The sequence below is a fragment of the Sphaeramia orbicularis genome, chromosome 17, assembly GCF_902148855.1.
Source record: "Sphaeramia orbicularis chromosome 17, fSphaOr1.1, whole genome shotgun sequence".
In the NCBI taxonomy this organism is placed as follows: Eukaryota; Metazoa; Chordata; class Actinopteri; order Kurtiformes; family Apogonidae; genus Sphaeramia; species Sphaeramia orbicularis.
The window spans coordinates 52,674,503-52,692,297 of NC_043973.1; the positions used below are offsets into that span (position 1 = coordinate 52,674,503).

At 37.6% G+C, this 17,795-nt stretch overlaps 1 protein-coding gene across 4 annotated transcripts in view; it reads right to left on the reverse strand.

Moving 5' to 3' along the window:
• Positions 1-17,795, reverse strand: part of larp4b (La ribonucleoprotein 4B) — a 59,331-nt gene that overhangs the window by 17,900 nt on the left and 23,636 nt on the right. For 2 of the 4 annotated variants that reach the window (XM_030161313.1, XM_030161310.1), the window contains exons 3-8: positions 15,603-15,756; positions 10,628-10,801; positions 7,618-7,696; positions 3,778-3,914; positions 2,266-2,369; positions 784-894 (exon numbers count right to left, since the gene is read on the reverse strand). In XM_030161313.1, the coding sequence (XP_030017173.1) occupies positions 784-894; positions 2,266-2,369; positions 3,778-3,914; positions 7,618-7,696; positions 10,628-10,801; positions 15,603-15,756 (759 nt within the window). Of the gene's footprint in view, positions 1-783; positions 895-2,265; positions 2,370-3,777; positions 3,915-7,617; positions 7,700-10,627; positions 10,802-15,602; positions 15,757-17,795 lie in introns of all 4 variants that reach the window. The other 2 variants (XM_030161312.1, XM_030161309.1) reach the window with 1 other exon arrangement.

The following is a 17,795-nucleotide window of genomic DNA, read 5'->3' on the forward strand; positions in this document are numbered from 1 at the left end:
AACATCTAATTCACACCTCACTGAGGAAGAAAAATCTCCCATTAAACTTTGTGGAAATGTTGACGGTTATAAAGTATAAGGACAAAAATATTGAGACACATCCTGTCTACAGCTGTAAGATGTCCTGTTCATGATGATTTGAGATAAAAACATCAACCAATCAAATGATTGATGGTTTGATGGTTTAAATCGTTATCTGTGCTTCCAAAATCAGACAAGTTTCTACTCAATTTTTCAACACTGATTAATTTTTAAACTTAAAGGAAATATTGATGTCTATATGTCAAATCAGCATGAACAGGACATCTTACAGCTTTAGTCATGATGTGTCCCAATATTTTTGTTCATATAGTTTATAAATACCAGTATTTCCTTAAAGTTTAATGGGAGATTTTTTTCCTCAGTGAGATGTGAAGAAAGTAAATGGTTAGTTGTGACAGAAAATTATTATTTACAGTGAGAGCACAAAAAATATTTTAGAAATTTAGAAGTAGAATATTTAAAATTATAGTACTGGATAAAAAAAAAAAGGAAGACAAAAAACAAAATCAATCTTGAGAGAAATGAAGCCAAAACTATCTCTGAGGCATTTTAGAAGCAAAGATAACAGTTTAAACCAAACTAACCAATGCAATGATATTTATCCTAATATAAAACTATATTGTGACATTTGTCATTATTGTTTTGTGTCCCAGACCCCTGTTAGAAAAGAAACACCTGAATTCAACGTGTCCACATACTTTTGTCCATGTAGTGAATAAAACATGAGGACATAAAATCTACCTGCTGTGCATCTGCTTCCGATTCAAAGGTGATGAACCAGTTGTCGTTGTAGGCAAATTCACAGTTGATGAACTTGGGTAAGTTGTCCCCTTTAAAAAGAGCCTCAACCTCCTGCAAAGACAGACCAAGACGTTTCATTACGCACGTTACACAAAATCAAGAGTTACACGTCTTCAGTAAAACCTAAACCAAGTAAAATAAGTGCATGTAGACACCATATGCAACAGCCAGACATCAGACCACTTTACACAAAGACACAGAGCTTTGTTCACAGAGAGGTTCTTTTATTTCAACATTCAGGACTCTGCTCAGAGTGTTTTACTATTTCCTGTCTGATACAATCAGCTCTGTGCATTTTGACTTCCTTCAGCTTCTGTCAAAAAGACCTGTTGCATATTTTCAGTAACACAGAGGAGAGGAGACCTGTTTCTGAGATGAGATTGGGTTTTTTTCTATTGGTCTATAACACATTAAGACAGAGGCCTGCATTAGCTGAGGGGGAGGGGTGGAGATGGGTGGAGCAGAGAGCAGCAGAGTGAGAGAGGTGGAAAATTTTTATCACCTCTAGCAGCATTTTAGTAAATAATTGTATATAATAGTGTTAGTGCTGTTTTGGAGTCTTCTACTAGTGTGTTTTGCCGTGTTTTTGTCAACTTGATGTTTTTTTCAGCTTTTTGTCACTGTTTTTTTCTGTATTTTCCTGGTTTCTACGATTCATTGATAATTTTATTTTAGCTGTAAAATTCTATCTATCTGTCTATCTATCTATCTATCTATCTACACTGAACAAAAATATAAATGCCCCACTTTTTTTTTTGCTCCCATTTTTCATGAGCTGAACTCAAAGATCTAAAACTTTTTCTATGTACACAAAAGGCCTATTTCTCTCAAATACTGTTCATAAATTTGTCTAAATCTGTGTTAGTGAGCACAAACAAAAGTGGGGCATTTATATGTTTGTTCAGTGTATCTATCTATCGATCGATCGATTGATCGATCAATCGATCGATAGATAGATAGATGCACAGACGCTTTCTGCCAGGGTAGAAAGAAATTCAGTGTCTGGAAAAGATGGCCGTTTTTGTCAGTGAGATGGGGTCCTTTGTCTACAACTACACAGAAAGTGGTTAGAAACTAGAAACAACTACAAATAACTAAAAATAAAAAGCTGGAACATGGACACAGAATTATCTAGACAAACAAAAATATTTGACAACATGTAAAATAATTAAGATTATTTCTATAAGCTCATAAAATTCTGTTAAGAGCATTTCCAGTTGTTTTTCATAATAAATATGATTTTTAAAAAATGCAAGTCTTTTTTTTATTTTATTGAAAGTTACGTTCTTCCTGAAAAAACATGCTAAAGAATTGGCAGAAAAAAAGGATATTTTCTAACACTTTTATTGCAAAAAAAAACCAAAGAATTCTAGGCAGCCTGTTATAATGTTAGTCCTTATAGGGTTGATGTTGTACACTGACCTCTATGGGCGTGCTCTCTGGAACCTCTCGGAGGATCACAATGCAGCGGTTCTGATTGGGCCGCACCTTCTCCCCTTTCTCATCCACCTGGACCAATGGCAAAGCTGGGGGACACCACAAAGAAATGAGCATGAACCATCTAATAAAATATGTGACTTTATAAAAGAAACCTCATCTGTGAAGTTATACAGGCTTTTAGAATGAAGTATTTGTGATTTCCATTCAAGTGAGGGGAAATCCACATTGCATCCTCACTTCTCTGTGACTTTTAACCATGAACACCTTCCTCTTACTCCCCTTATTTAAGAATTTGTCTAAATGCTGGTAATCTCAGTGAAAAGGCACCTAATCATAACCTGTAGGTCATATAATAGAAATGCACAAGCTGTTTACACTATCTGAGCCAATTTCCTATATAAAATCTAAGCATTCTACACATCACTGAGTCATAAAATAAAACTGCAGCTCTGAGTCAGATAGGATTAATTTAAGCCGTAAATTAAATATGTGTGTGTAAATCAAAAGACAAGCAGGTAAGACTCTGCTGGATGCACTTTAACAGCCTCTCCTGGGAAATCAACTTCGGGCATGCTGATAAAAATTCACTAGGCCTGCTGAGTTTGTCTCGTCATGCAGCCTTTACAGAAGCCAAATAACGGTCGTCAAACTCCAGAGTAAGTTGCCAAGTGGCTGGTAAATGATGGCAGCAAAAAGAGAAAGGGAAAAGCCAAACAACAAAACAAACCCATCAATGAGTTAACCCTTTAACCCCTGACGTGTCTGTGGTGAGCATTGTGAAAGCATGATTTATTATAAATATTATAAAAGTTCAACTGTTTGCTCAATATGAATATTTCAAAACGCACTGATAGAAGACACTTTATTCTTTCCATAGATATCTGAGCATGATCAGTACACCCTGTGGAATGGGGGGTAAAACACAGAGCAGTGAGTGAGACAAACTCACTATAAAAAACGGTTTGGGCTTTTTTTTTTTTTTTAATCTTTTCCTTGTTGTTTTTTGTTTTTACTGTTTCCAGTGTTGTGGTGCTATTCCTTTTTTTTTTTTTTTTTTTAAACTGTGTTTTTACAGACTTTTGACCATGTAACTGCTTTATGGAGTTCGACCAGGTGTCAAAAAGTAGCTGGACTGATTTAGAAAAAAAGAGCCCCAAAGCAAAAACTATTGGGTCAAAATTAAAATCCTTCTTGTTCAGTGTGCTCCAGTTCACAGTTGATGTTCAATACCCTAAAATGTCTTATTGATGTACATTCTGAGTGCCTTATTTAGTAAAAACCTGTCAAAATTCAGTTCCTCTCTTTGTCTTTTTCTGTTATTCCACCTATTTTGACCCTAAAACACACAGTAAAACCAAATCACTGAAGAAAAGGAACACAAGCACATACTCACAGCAGCTTTACCTGAAACAGACGCAGATTCACAGCAGAAATAATGTCTCAAGGGTTGAAGGGTTAACACAGGGTACAACTCAGACTTGACATGAAACTCACATCGTAAAATATCCACGATCAGCTCGACGTCAGTGCTCAGCTTTTTGACGTGGTCCAGGTTGGCCACCGTCACTATTGGCACGTACTGGTCGCTGTCCATCTGGGAGATGAGGTACATGTCACTGGCCAGATTCTCCCTGAGATTTAAAGTCAAGGAGGAGATGGTTAGTGGGACACCCCGGTGTGGGAATGTGTAGCAGTTTATTTATACATATACAAGGTGGGGAAGCAAAATTTACAATATTTTGAGGCAGGGACTGAAAGACAGTGTATGACCAATTAGTTTATTGAAAGTCATGAGAATTTATTTGCCACAAGAAAATTGACATAATAGAAAATGTTTTTATTCTATGTGTCCTCCTTCTTTCTCAATAACTGCCTTCACACGCTTTCTGAAACTTGCGCAAGTGTTCCTCAAATATTCGGGTGACAACTTCTCCCATTCTTCTTTAATAGTATCTTCCAGACTTTCTCGTAATAGTTTTGCTCATAGTCATTCTCTTCTTTCCATTATAAACAGTCTTTATGGACACTCCAACTATTTTTGAAATCTCCTTTGGTGTGACGAGTGCTTTCAGCAAATCACACACTCTTTGACGTCTGCTTTCCTGATTACTCATATGGGCAAAAGTTTCTGAAAAGGTATGGATAATAGTGTTAGGTATGACTATGACATCAATATATGTTTGGTTTCAAAACAATTGACGTAGTGCCTGCTGATAAAAAACAACTAAATGTTCATTGTAAATTTTGCTTCCCCACCTTGTATAGAACTGGTAACACTCTGCTGTTTCAGTCAAGAACCACCATGTTATAATTCAACAGCTCTGAATTGGGCTGAAATGATTACTCAGCTCAGATGGGATGTTGTATGAACTACTGTTATTTGGCTCTGGTGGAGGTTGATTAACTCAAAGACTCAGAGCTACTTTTGCAGCATTTCCAAAATGATTTTTTCCTCTGTATTTAACCTTTCTGAAATGATTTATCATCATTTATTATAATATCATCCTCTGCATTTTGCATGTTTATTAAATTTACTGATCATGTAGATGTTCATTAAAGCTCAGATTAAAGTTGGGGGTTATTATATCAAAAATAGAGAAAACTGAAGAAGGAAAGGTGACTTTTCAGTAACATCTCTCATGAACTGAACATAAACCCAGTGCGTCCATCCACTGTCACTGATCCAACTCCATGGGTTTAACTGGTGAATCAATGTTGTAGAAGATGACGGTGTTTCCACGGTAACTACAGACAAACTTACTTTGGCAGTTATGGTTCAGTTTGTTTGCTATTTAATTTATTTTCCTTCATGTTTGTAAAATTTTTTGGCCCATTTTGTAGATTTTTTTGGCTTGCCCATTTCATTATTTTTTCTTCAATTTTGTTCAGTTTGTGTCTCATTTGGTTCATATTGTTCATTATTTTGTTGATTGGCCTCAAATGGGTCATATCTGATGACCATGAAAAGATGACAAACTGTATTTTACACCAGTTATTTACATGTATTAATAGAATTAGTAGATCAACAGGTATTAAACAGTTTAGATCAGTAGATGCTTTAGGCTGACAATGGATGTTTGGGTCTTTAAGGGTTAATATCTTCTCATCCAGAAAAACTGATGTTGAGCAAAAAAAGTTGTTTGTAAAACACTGTTGATGTTTACATGAAAAGTGGTGTATACCCCTCCTTCATTAAAACCAATAATAAGTTGATGTTTTATTCAAATCGGGAAAAACTTGCAATTTCACACTGTGCTTCCTAAGACCTTCAACTGAAGTTGCATAAAATCTATCTAAGCATGATTGAGTCTCCTCTCCCTCATCGTGTTTAAGGCTTTTTGTGAAGAACAGTAAGAAAGCGCCCTGTTTAAAAAGGGGAAAACTGATAAACAACACTCAAAGCCGTCTCTTAAGCCGATAAACACATCCAAGAAAAGGAGAGTGTTTTTTAAGGTCTCGGTTCTAAAGCTCCACCAGCAGCGCAGAGGTATTCACCAGTATGAAACAAGGCTTTCACTGAGACCACGCCTGACGCCCACAGACACAGCCATGTTGGATCAAACACAACACATGGGCCTGCTCAGCACATTATTCTCCATCAGATTAAAGTCTACAGCAAGGGTGGTCAAACATGCGGCCTGCGGGCCAAAACCAGCCCGCCAAAGGTTCCAACCCAGCCCGTGGGATAAGTGTAAGAATTACACTGAAGATATTAACAATCAAGGGTGTTGAGCTCATTTTAGTTCAGGTTCCATATACAGACCAATATGATCTACAGTAAAATAATAACATAAGAACCTATAAATAATGACAACTACAAATTTTCTTCTTGATTTAATGTGAAAAACACTACACAATGAAAAAACTTACATTTACAAACTCAGGGTTTCTGCAGATATCAGCAAATCTAATTGAATGCTTTTTAATGCCACTTTAAACAAACTTAACGCCCCTGTCCAACTGCAGATACAGTTTTATGATGGTTTACCATCGACAGGCTTTAACCAGGTTCTGAATAGTTCCTCCTCCAATCCCCTCTACTGAAACTTGCATTTTCCCATTTTTCCCACATTTGCTAATATTCCCTCCACTCTTTCACCACAGCATGAACATGCTCACAGCACGTTGCATTCCAAGCATCCGGTGTTGTGACTTCATGTATTGGCTATAAACAATAGCCAGTTAAAGGGTTCTGCCTGTCAATCATCACACTATATTTCCGATCAAAATGATTAAATGTTAATATAATCAAAATAAATCGTGAATAGCAATGTTTTTTCCATCAACTATATTTAAATTTTTTTATACCTCTGGACATCAAATTTAATGCCACTGAAGGCCTTAATTTTCACAAAATCTATTTAGTGACTTTTAATGCTTTCTAATGACCCACAGAAACCCTGAAACTATCCTTTAGCAATAAAACGTGATAACCTGAAAAAATATGAACAACCTGAAATGTCTACAGAAAATTAAGTGCAATTTTAACAATATTCTGCCTGTCACTAAATGTCTAAAAAATACCTGCATATTTAAGGTAATAAGTTCAAAGTAAATAAATATTATTGCACATGGACATAATTTCAGTGTCTGGGCTTTCGGTGCAGAGTTCAGCATGGTTATAGCTCTGGGAAAAACTCTTCAGTAGTCTTCTGATGGACCTGTAGCATCTTCTAATCAATACTGACATTTATTATTATATATAACTTGATAGTGTGTGTTTGAGGTACACGGCTTCTAAAAATCTGTCACAGAAAGGCTCCACTGACAGTTCAACGGATAATGCTGGATTTATTTGACATAACTCACAGCTTTCACTCAAGTTCTACGTCTAGACTGTATCTGAATGTCTCAGTCTGCAGCTCTTGTCATTAAATGAAAATCCTGCGACTGCTTCAATTCTTAATTTATTCTTAGCAACAAAATTCACAGCGAAATTAAATCATGTTGAAACCATGTTGATTGGAAACTCTTAGTAGAAAAGCGTGGCTGGCAGTGACACAGCCACCATGCACACATGCCATGTGGTATAAAACCAAAATGCAGCAGAGACTCTCAGTAGAGTCTCTTATTTTTTATTTTACTGCATGGTTACGTTAATATGAAACATTTACTCAATAGCCTTCTGAGATTTATGGCCTAGTGGAAAATCTACCCGAAAGTGGTGTTTTTGCAGGTGTTGCATTCCTTTATTGGTGCGACAGGCTGTTAGATCCAGTAGAAAAAAAACAAAAACAATCCCAGGTTGATCATCGTTCTCAACATAAATGTGACCAGTGCTGTTTTATCACCCAGTCCCGGTAGCCCTGCTGTAAAAACCTGATGTCAACTCACCGGGAAAGACAGAACTCCAGTGTTTTCTTCAGGTGCTCCCTCAAGCCATCCTGAGGATTCTCTGGCTGGGTTTCACTGCCTGCTGACACAGAGCAGAGGACGCACCAGTTACATCCTGCAGTTTCACAGATTCGCATCTAATCCACTATATAACCCAGTTCAGGGCCCACATTCAGCCCAATATGATCTCAAACGTGTCAGACCAGTAAAATAATAACATAATAACCTATAAATAATGTCAACTCCAAACTTTTCTGTATGTTTTAGAGTGCAAAAGTTCAATTACAGTATGAAAATGTTTACATCTACAAACTATCCCTTTAAAAAATGTGAACAACATGAACAACCTGAAATATCTCAAAGAAAATATGTGCAATTTTAACAATATTCTGCCTCAGTTTGTCCTTTACACATGCATTACAATTTACAGATCACAGTGGATCAGCAAATACACAAAACATTTAGTAACAGGAATAATGCTGTGATAGCTATTTTTCTTTAGACATTTCAGGTTATACGTGGTTGTTCATGTACTTTTTTAACACTAAACCAAAGAGAAAAAAAAAATGTAGAGCCATCGTTATACCAGGGTGCTTGCCATTTAACCAAAGAAACATTCCAGACTTTTTCAGAACTGCTATTCTTTTCCCCAGACCTCGACTTTATGTACTTTTATAGTAGTGTTCCTACTTTTTCGGTTGACATTGTACTGGTTGCGTGTAGTAGAAAAGCTCATTTTAATAAATGCATGAATGAATAAAAGCATAATTCACAATAAATTATGTTTAACTGACAAACGTTTTCAAAACATATGAAAATCATCCCAGTAACAATCGGTTCGTGAAATCAGATCAAAATTTTTATTTGCTTTCCTCATGTAATTCTTATCTTACAAAATTTTTTCCTTTTGAGTATACTCTAAAATTCAACAATGACAGAAACTGTTTTCCATATTTTTTTAAGACTTTCATATAAAATTCCATACTTTTCAAGGCCTGGAACACAGCATTTCAAAATTCCAAACTTTTTAAGACTTTCAAGACCTGCACAAGCACCTTGTTATATGTTATATTACTATTGGGCTGTATGTGACCCTGAACTAACAGGATCTTGACACCCATGATTGTTAATGTTTTCAGTGTAATTTTTGCATTTCACAAGTCAGTCCACGGGCCAGGGTGGACCCTTCGGTGGGCCAGTTTTAGCCTGCGGGCCATATGTTTGACACCCCTGTGTTAACCTGAAGCTACAGTATTTTAGCCTGGCTCAAATCAATGACCAATAATCAAGCTGCTTTTTGTTTTATTTGTCCGCAGGTACGTTTATTGATCACCAGACCCGGTTCTCTGCAGAACACGTAGCCCACATAATCCTCTGTATTTTAACAGCTTTGCTCTCATTACAGGACACTTTCAGGAACAAAAACCACTGCAGTCTCTTGTGATATTACTCTCAGAACTCGCCCTCCCTCCAGCTTCTTTGTTGTTGTTGACATTCCCTTTCAGCAGGACGGCCTTTGGAGGCTAATGTCGTGTTGCAGAACTGTCTGGTACAAGTAACTGAAACTTTAATGCTGTCATAAATAAAGCATAAAATACAAATAGCTCTTAAGCAGTCACTCTATTTGTACAAACGATCAATTCAGCCACTCAAGGCTGAGTGCAGATGTTACAGTGTGATGCCGTTTTCACCCGGTCACCGAGACATTAAGGTCGAATAAAGAGACGTCGCTGCCTGTATCATTTAACAGGATTTTCACCCCTACAATTAGAATGTTAACAATAGAACCGACTCTTCTTGACATGTACAAAGTGACTCCATACAGTGTGAAGAGTCTCATCTGATAGAAATACAAGACTTAATTCAGTCAGCTCTGAACAAACGAAAACACTTGTTTTCAGCCTCTTGATGACTGAGGTGTTCGGCAATCCTTAAAACTTTTAAAGGTTTCCTTAAACTGGGCTATTTCTATCTACAGTAGGAGTGTGTTGCCTCCGAAGCGTCTGACATGTTTTTACAGTAGAATGTACGATTTGTCACGTCACTCTCCCTATAAACTATGAACTAAAACACTGACTTTCAACTCAAAATGGCCTCTTTTAGTCTGTTGTTACCTCCGCCAAGGAGGTTATGTTTTTGCCAGGGTTTGTTTGTCTGTTTGTTTGTTTGTTTGTCTGTCCATTAGTGTGCAACATAACTCAAAAAGTTATGGACAGATTTGGATGAAATTTTCAGGGTTTGTTGGAAATGGGATAAGGAAGAAATGATTAAATTTTGGTGGTGATCAGGGGTGGGGGGGCCCACGGGGGGGGGGCACTGATCAGCCTTGGCGGAGGTTTGCGCTCTCCGAGTGCTTCTAGTTTGTTCTGTTTTGCTTTGTTTTTGCTATGGTGCTAGTTGTGATTGATAAACACCCATGCTTACTTCAGATTTCTGTAAGGACCATGCAGCACTGCACTTGTGCTATACTGAGAAAACTTCAATAAAAAGAGCTTGATTAAAAAATAAATAAATAAGAAAAATTGCATATTTATTAGCCACCGTGGTGGAGTGAGATGTGAAATACAACTTCACAATTAGATGCAACTATGTTATTGCACCTTTAAAGGTGTACTGCTCAAAGTTTTATTTGGGGGCTATTGAGCAAAAGTCCCTTAATTACCTTTTGGCAGGAAATTATTATTCTACTCAATTCTGTGGACTGCATTTTTAGACCAGAAAATCTACTCAATGATGCAGACTTTAGCTAATTACTGATGTTTTAAAGAAAGTTAGTGAGATTAAATAAAGACTGATGGATGTTCAGATTCAGTCAGACATGGCTCCACTGCTCTACTCCCTGGAAACTTGAAAATTCCTTTCAATCAGACTGGATCAGACCAGTCTGTTGGATGTGTTACATGAGTTTTCTGAGTTTGGATGTGAGTCTGACTGGACTATTATTCCATTTATTAGTGGAATAGTGGGGTCTGTGTGAAAGCAGAACAACCAACCAAACAGTGGCCTCTACCTGTGTGTCCAGGCTGCCCAGGTTCTGGGAATTCTGTGTAAGTTGGCTCGGAGCACTCCAGGGTCACGGAGGTCACGGGGGCTGGTTCGGCCAGCATCACTGGTACCGGTGGAGGCTCATCTGGGTCGGTTAGTAGGGGCTCCTTGTAAGCCTTGTCCTCACTGGCTTCATAGCCTGCAACAGCCAACAACAGGACGTACAATGATCATCTTTCATGTTCTGAAAAAATTCAGTATGGAATGAAGCTCAACTGAAATCTGTTCCTTTCCAATTCAGCAAAAATACATCTGGGCACCATAAAAAAAACATAATATTAATATCTCAATCTGTGTGTGGAGGTTAGTCATACGAAATGTCCAGCAAATCTGATACCCTGTCTTGAGCAGCTACAAACACTGCAGCAAAACATTTTCTTCACAAAATGAGACTGGCTGATTGACAGGTTACCCTCGGAGGTTCTGCAAGCTGGAAAAACTCCAATTACTGCTCTGTACATAGATGCCAAACCTCTACCCCAGGGGTGTCAAACATATGGCCCGTGGACCAAAACCAGCCCATGGGATGAATTTGCGAAGTGCAAAAATTACATCAAAGGCATTAATGGTCAAGTGTGTCAAACTCATTTTAGCCCAATTTGATCTCAAGTGGGTTGGACCACATGAATAGCAGAAAAACCTAAAATAAAGTAAGCGAATTATTAAATACATGGTGCCTTTGTAGATCCACTGCGATCAGTAAGTTGTAATGTACATGTGTAGGCATAATATTGTTAAAATTGCACTTATTTTCCTTACGAAATTTCAGGTTAAGTTACTCACATTTTTTGAGAAAGGATAGTCGATAATGTAAAAATTTGTATAATTTCATTTTACTTTTGTACAAGATAAAAATTTCAAGTTGTCATTATTTATAGGTTGTTTTCTGTTATTTTACTGGTCCGGCCCACTGGAGATCACAGTGGGCTGAATGCGGAACCTGAACTCAAATGAGCCCTGCTTTACTCATTACTTCATATTCATCATTAAAGAATGGACATACAATGACACACGATGTCTGCGATAGAACATCACTTTTAACTCAGCAACAAAAACACAGGGCACAAAATAAACACCTACAGCGGTGAAATTTAATCAAGCATGTAAAACTTTCAGGTCGGACTGAATAATTTTGTAAATGTAAAAATTTTCATGCTGTAATTTTACTTTTTTCACATTAAACCAAGGAAAAAATTTGAAGTTATCATTATTTACAGGTTATCATATTATTATTTTACTTGATATCATGATAAGCTGTATGTGGTCCCTGAACACCACTGACTGTTAATATTGTTCATGTGATTTTTGCACTTCTGAACTTCATCCCACTGGGCCACATTGGACCATTTGGCGGGCCAGTTTTGTGCCCTGGGCCTTATGTTTGACACCCCTGCTTTAGATCATTTAAAATGCCGACCGACTATATATCTGCATCTACGTCATTTCTTTATTATGGAAATTAGATGAAAAATAAGAATCTACGAGAAAATGGATTGAAGAAAATGTCTGAATGAAGTCCTTGAGCCTGATCATTTTCAGATTTGAGCTAAAACAACATGCACTAATCCTGATATGTCTAAAATAATCAAACTTATTTGTATACTGAAGGAATCGATTACTGAGTGAAAATGCTGCTGGGATATCTTGTTTTGCATTATGTCAGTAACTAGTGAATGCTTTTTTAATTGCACTGATTTGTTTGAAAGGTGCTATATAAATAAAGTCTGACTGACCGACTGATTGATTAATATATCCTCTTGGGCGTAGGAGTTGAAACAGGCCAAGACGTCAATCCGAGTCAAATGAAGACTAATCAATAACTTGAGTTTCTCCACCATATCCCTGTTGCCTGTGCACTGGCTATACTTGGCCGGGAACATTAAAGTGAATGATTACAGTCATTTGTGTTAAAGGAACGGCGCCTGCAGTTGGAATATTCATAGCTCGCACTAAATTGAGTATGAATGATTAAAGAGGCATCTCAACATGACGAGAAAAGTGACGAGAATGGACGAGAGCAGAGGATCACAAGGGCCGACATTAGAGACAGTTATCGGGTGATCTCATCTGATGCCAAACAGAATACGCACTAGGCAGATTTCAACACTTCTGACGCCTCTGCCTGGTGCTGCGAATCCACCTAAATATGCCGTTGTCCAACCTACAGGGCTCCGGTAAAAGGTTTAGATTTAGCTGTCAAACTTCCTCGAAGTATGTATGTATGTGTAATGTGAAGATGATAAATGAGGTTAACTGATCCAAGGGACTTGATTCTTCATATTATTCTGATAGGAAGCTAAACGATAGACTGTTTTGTGGAGAAGGGGTGGGATTAAATAAGTTCTACTTCCTCCCACTCCTTTTCGAATGTGCAAATGAAGTCATACTTTGTTTTCATGTAGATGTACAGGTTTTTGTTTTGTTTTCTTATAATCTGTTTCATTTGTAAAGACTAAGTAGGATTACATCATTTTGTTGCATATTCAAAATAAACTAAACCAAGTATGTCCATTATAAACACTACATTTAAGCTTTGTCCAGCTGAGTTTATGTTCTTAATAGACACAATGACAAAGTTTTTTCTTGCCTATTATGTGTAAAATTGAAAAAAAAAAAAAAAAAAAAATCACATAAAGCTTTATTTCATCAGATAGTAATTGTCAAAAAATGTGAATATATATCCCTACTTCCTGTGATGTGATATTAACACATTTTAATTCATGTAGTAGAATTTTAGCACTGGATGTATCTGGCTGTATTTACGGGATAGCTTAATATCTTAGAAATTAGATAAGTTTTTAATTGATATTGGTCCTTTTTTCTTAAACATTTGAGTCAAAATGGTCTGTTGTCAAATAATGGTTCTGGGCGTGGTGGACACACTCATCTTAAGTAATATTGGCCCATTTTAGTAACTGGAGGTGCATGTATGATCATTTGTATAGGCCCTATGTTTTCCAAGGCTCAGACTGACACAATGGTGCCATTCGATACGTTCATTCTCACCCATGTTACTTTGTCGTCCTGTAATACAGTCCAGCTGTTGCACATGAGACGCCTGGAAATGTTTCACAATAAACTGAGGGGATTCTGGCCTTTGAGACATTGGGGAGCTTTTAATTTTATATGGATACAGAAAGTGTTGAGTTTCTACTACAAACATAATCCATTCACTTAAACAGGGTGAACAGGATGGATCAAAACAAGGATTCACTCTAAAATATGACCAGCTCTAGTAGAAATAAAGAAAAATCCTGCCTCTAATAAAAGCCCTTTTAAAATAATGGCCTGTTACCTTCTGCAGTTAATGTAATGACACCCCAAACCACAGTTTGAGGACATGTAGTCCCACAAACACAGGGTTCCTACTAGGACTGCACGATTAATCGATTTTAAATCGAAATCAGATTTTTTAATTAGGACAATTTTTAAAAAAGGGAAATCGTAAAATCGATTTCATCTCTCTCGTGCCTCCGCGTGCCTGCGGGCTACCGTAGGCTCTTCCTGTGACAGCAGTCTGTCACAGAAGTCTGTGTAATGACCGGACGTTAAATCTGTTCATGAACCCGCAGTACTTATACCAATATAAGCCGTGGCTTCACGCACGGATCCCGCAATTGAAATATAACTGCAAGCGGATCACTAATCTTACGTTGTCCCGGATCCGTACCGTACTGTCTTCTTGCGAACCGGGTCCGGGTCTCGGGGTCATCAGCCTCAGCAGAGGAGCCCACACAGCCCTGTGCTCACACACATCCACCAGCTCCACAGATAGAATCCCTCCAGTGTGTCCTGGGTCGGTCTATTCTATGCACAGATCCTCCAGTTTAAATAGAACCGCATGTGGATCACTCATATTAACCTGGTCCACGCACGCACGACTGATGCTTGTCACTGACTGACACTGGTATCACTGCTGTGGGCCAGATACCCAGAAAAGAAAGAAAAAATAAACTTTTTTTTTTTAAATAATTAATTTAGTCCTCTTACTTGCTAAATTTTTCATTCACAAATGTAAATTCTGTAACACAAAACCAAATATTATTTATGTTTTGTAAGATGTTGAAATTTATTTAAAGCTGTTAGATAAATGTGGAAACAAAAAGGCTGTAACAACCATCAGTATTTGCTCTGATTTGGACATTTTCTTATAGTGTATTCCCCCTGACAAACTTATGTTATTTTCTTGTTGTATACATTGTTTGTATACTCTACTTCATTTCAAAGATTTAATGAAGAGAAAAAACAAAACAAAACTGTGGGTTCATCACGTGATACCATCACAGCTTTGAGGTCAGAGCAGTGGCTTGCATTGTGGGCTGCTCACGAAAACGACATGCTGACTGCTGTTGCCTTTTCTAGTTATACCCAAAAATCGAAATCGAAAATCGAGTTTTTAGAGGAAAAAAAAAAAAAAAAAAAAAAATCGGGATTTTTTTTTTCTGCCAAAATCGTGCAGCCCTAGTTCCTACAGGTTTCTTCTTTTAAATTTAAGACTTTTTAAGACCTTTTAAGACTACTTAGAATAGAATTTAATGCCCATTTCACAGTCTCTTTACTTCACATACTGGCAAAAATTTGTGACTCAGAATTTAGGAAAATGTATCAATTTACTCCAATGCCATGAGTCATTTCTCACCAGGAGCAGCAAAGTAAGTGATAATTGGTTCCTAATTTCAATATAAATTGTCAGGTTGGAACAGGTGAAACAGAGTAGACTCAGACACACAATACAGCCAACAGGTTTATGGCAATGTAATCTATGACCTACCATATCAAATGTAATACCTTTTTAAGACTTTTTTAAGGTATTTAATGCAGATTGTAAATTCAAGAGTTTTGAGACTTTTTAAGACCCTGCAGGAACCCTGAAATAAGTTGAATTTTCTACAACATCCAAAACAGCAGAGGCCATTTCCCACCCCAGGTAACAGGCTGACCTTCTGGGCCGGGGTCAGCCGAACTATCGCAGCCTTCCTTCCATGGCTGCAGGGCAGCAGTTGTGGTGTCGGCACTCCCACTGGGGTCCAGGCTAAACATGTGGTTGGCCCATGCTTTCGCATTGGGGTTGAGGTCTGAAACCTTGGCGGATTCCTGCAAAAAGCACACAAATGTTGGGTCAGAAAGATGAGTTTTACAGGACTCATGAAACTAATAAAGGACAGAAATTTTCAACTGAATGTTTAGTGTTCAAAATCTCACAAGAAGCAATAATAACTGAGGAACCAACATAATGAAGGAGATCTACATGAATGTTTTAAGTCAAAAAACAATAAAAGATAAGATCATCGTCTAGTTTGCAACAAAACAAGCCGTCACAAGTTATAACTTCCAAATTTCCTGAATCTAATGAAAAATATGTTCAACAGGAACACAAAAAATATGAAGTTAATTTAATAAGATGGAATAAGCCGCTACACAGAATAAAATCTATCGCAAGAAACTGAAAACTAACAGAAACAGAAATTCTGAAAATTAATGATTCTTTGTAAAAGTTGCAATATTTAATCTCATTCATTTGATTTTGTATTGAAAATATTATGCAAATTCTCCATAACGTTTCTTAGATGTTCAGTGGATAATTCAACTTAATCCAGAGAAAACAAGCAACTGGTGAAAAACAAAAAAAGGAAGGTCCTTGGCTTTAATGCAACCAATGGTGAAATATAATAAAGTTTCATACAGAAATTCGACGTCAACTATTTGTCTTCCCTGCAACAAACATATTTGTCCAGTGTTAGCTCAACATGGTTGTGGTTCATAATTTACACTGACTTTGTTGTGCAGTGTTTGGTGAAGTTGACCATGTTACTGAGTCAGTGAGCTAGTGTTTAAAATTAGTTCATCCATGACCCTGTGCGCTCCTGCCACTCCACCCATTATGTCCAAATTTGGTCACTCCTGGCTCAAAAAAAAAAAAAAAAAAAAGCCAAAATGGTGACAGCCAAAACACAACTACTGGCTTCAAAATAGCGAGAGCAAGAGAGAGAGTATAGCTTTAGAAATGATCATAAGGTCTACTTGAATCAGAACTGCACAGGTTAGCTTGAATACGGATTCGGTCTGGTATTTGGTAGAATTATTCTGAAAACCAACCCATATCACCTATTTGATATTTGACCTGAGTATGTTGACAAAGAGCCTGTTGGAGGATGGTGGCATGTTGAAAATAAGCCAGAAACTCAGACGGAGATTTAATAGCACAGATTTAGTGTTTGGCAAGTTGACAGGAGATGCTCTATTCTCATCGCAACTTATACAATCAGATAAGGTCAGGGTTCTCACCAGGATTTTTTCACAGCACAGGGGCACCATGTACGCAGGCGTGCTGCATACATGGCGCAAGTTTTGTAGGGGAGTCCGGGGGCATCCTCCCCCAGAAAATTTTGAAATTTATAACTCTCTGAAACATTATTTCCTGCATTTTGAGGGGCAAATTTTGAGGAACGAAGCCAAAAAACGATGCGATATTACCCTTGCGTTTGGCGTTGCTCCCACGCTTCGACGCAGACATGATCATAGAAAAATATTCACTTGCACAAAATTAGGGATAATTGGAGCGGCACCCACACTACACACAGGCTAAATTTTAGATCTAATCTTCCACGGGTGATCGGTCCGTTTAAATAAGGTAAACTGATTGAAGTCTCATTGTCAGCCAATGAGCATAAGGCAAGTGATGTTGCCGGGCGGGCGTCAGACAATACCAAGGCACACAAAGGGGTGTTGATTATATTGTTCTCATTTCCTTTCTGCAGCGCTTTGCGCCAAGACAAAGGAATATCTTTTTTCAAATTCAAATCTCGTTATCATTACTCTGGACAATCACACACACACACACAGTGACGTTCTGTTGTTAAAAGCAAGCAAAGGGGGCCCTCTGGTGGTTGGAATAATTTGCACTGGCGTGTGTTTTGTACTTTCAGTGTTACCGTAGCCAGTTCAGACATGGGAAGGAAGTAGCAGACACGTTTCTCTCATTCTGTTTGTATGGCCAGAAAGAACGTTTGCCTGTGTGTATTTTATGTTCAGTTGTTGTGGTAATGAACAGTAAAAGCTGTCTCTGATGTAACCTTTTGTTGTTAGATTAAAAGACGTTGTAAATCTTAAGTCGATCTGAAGATGCTAATCGT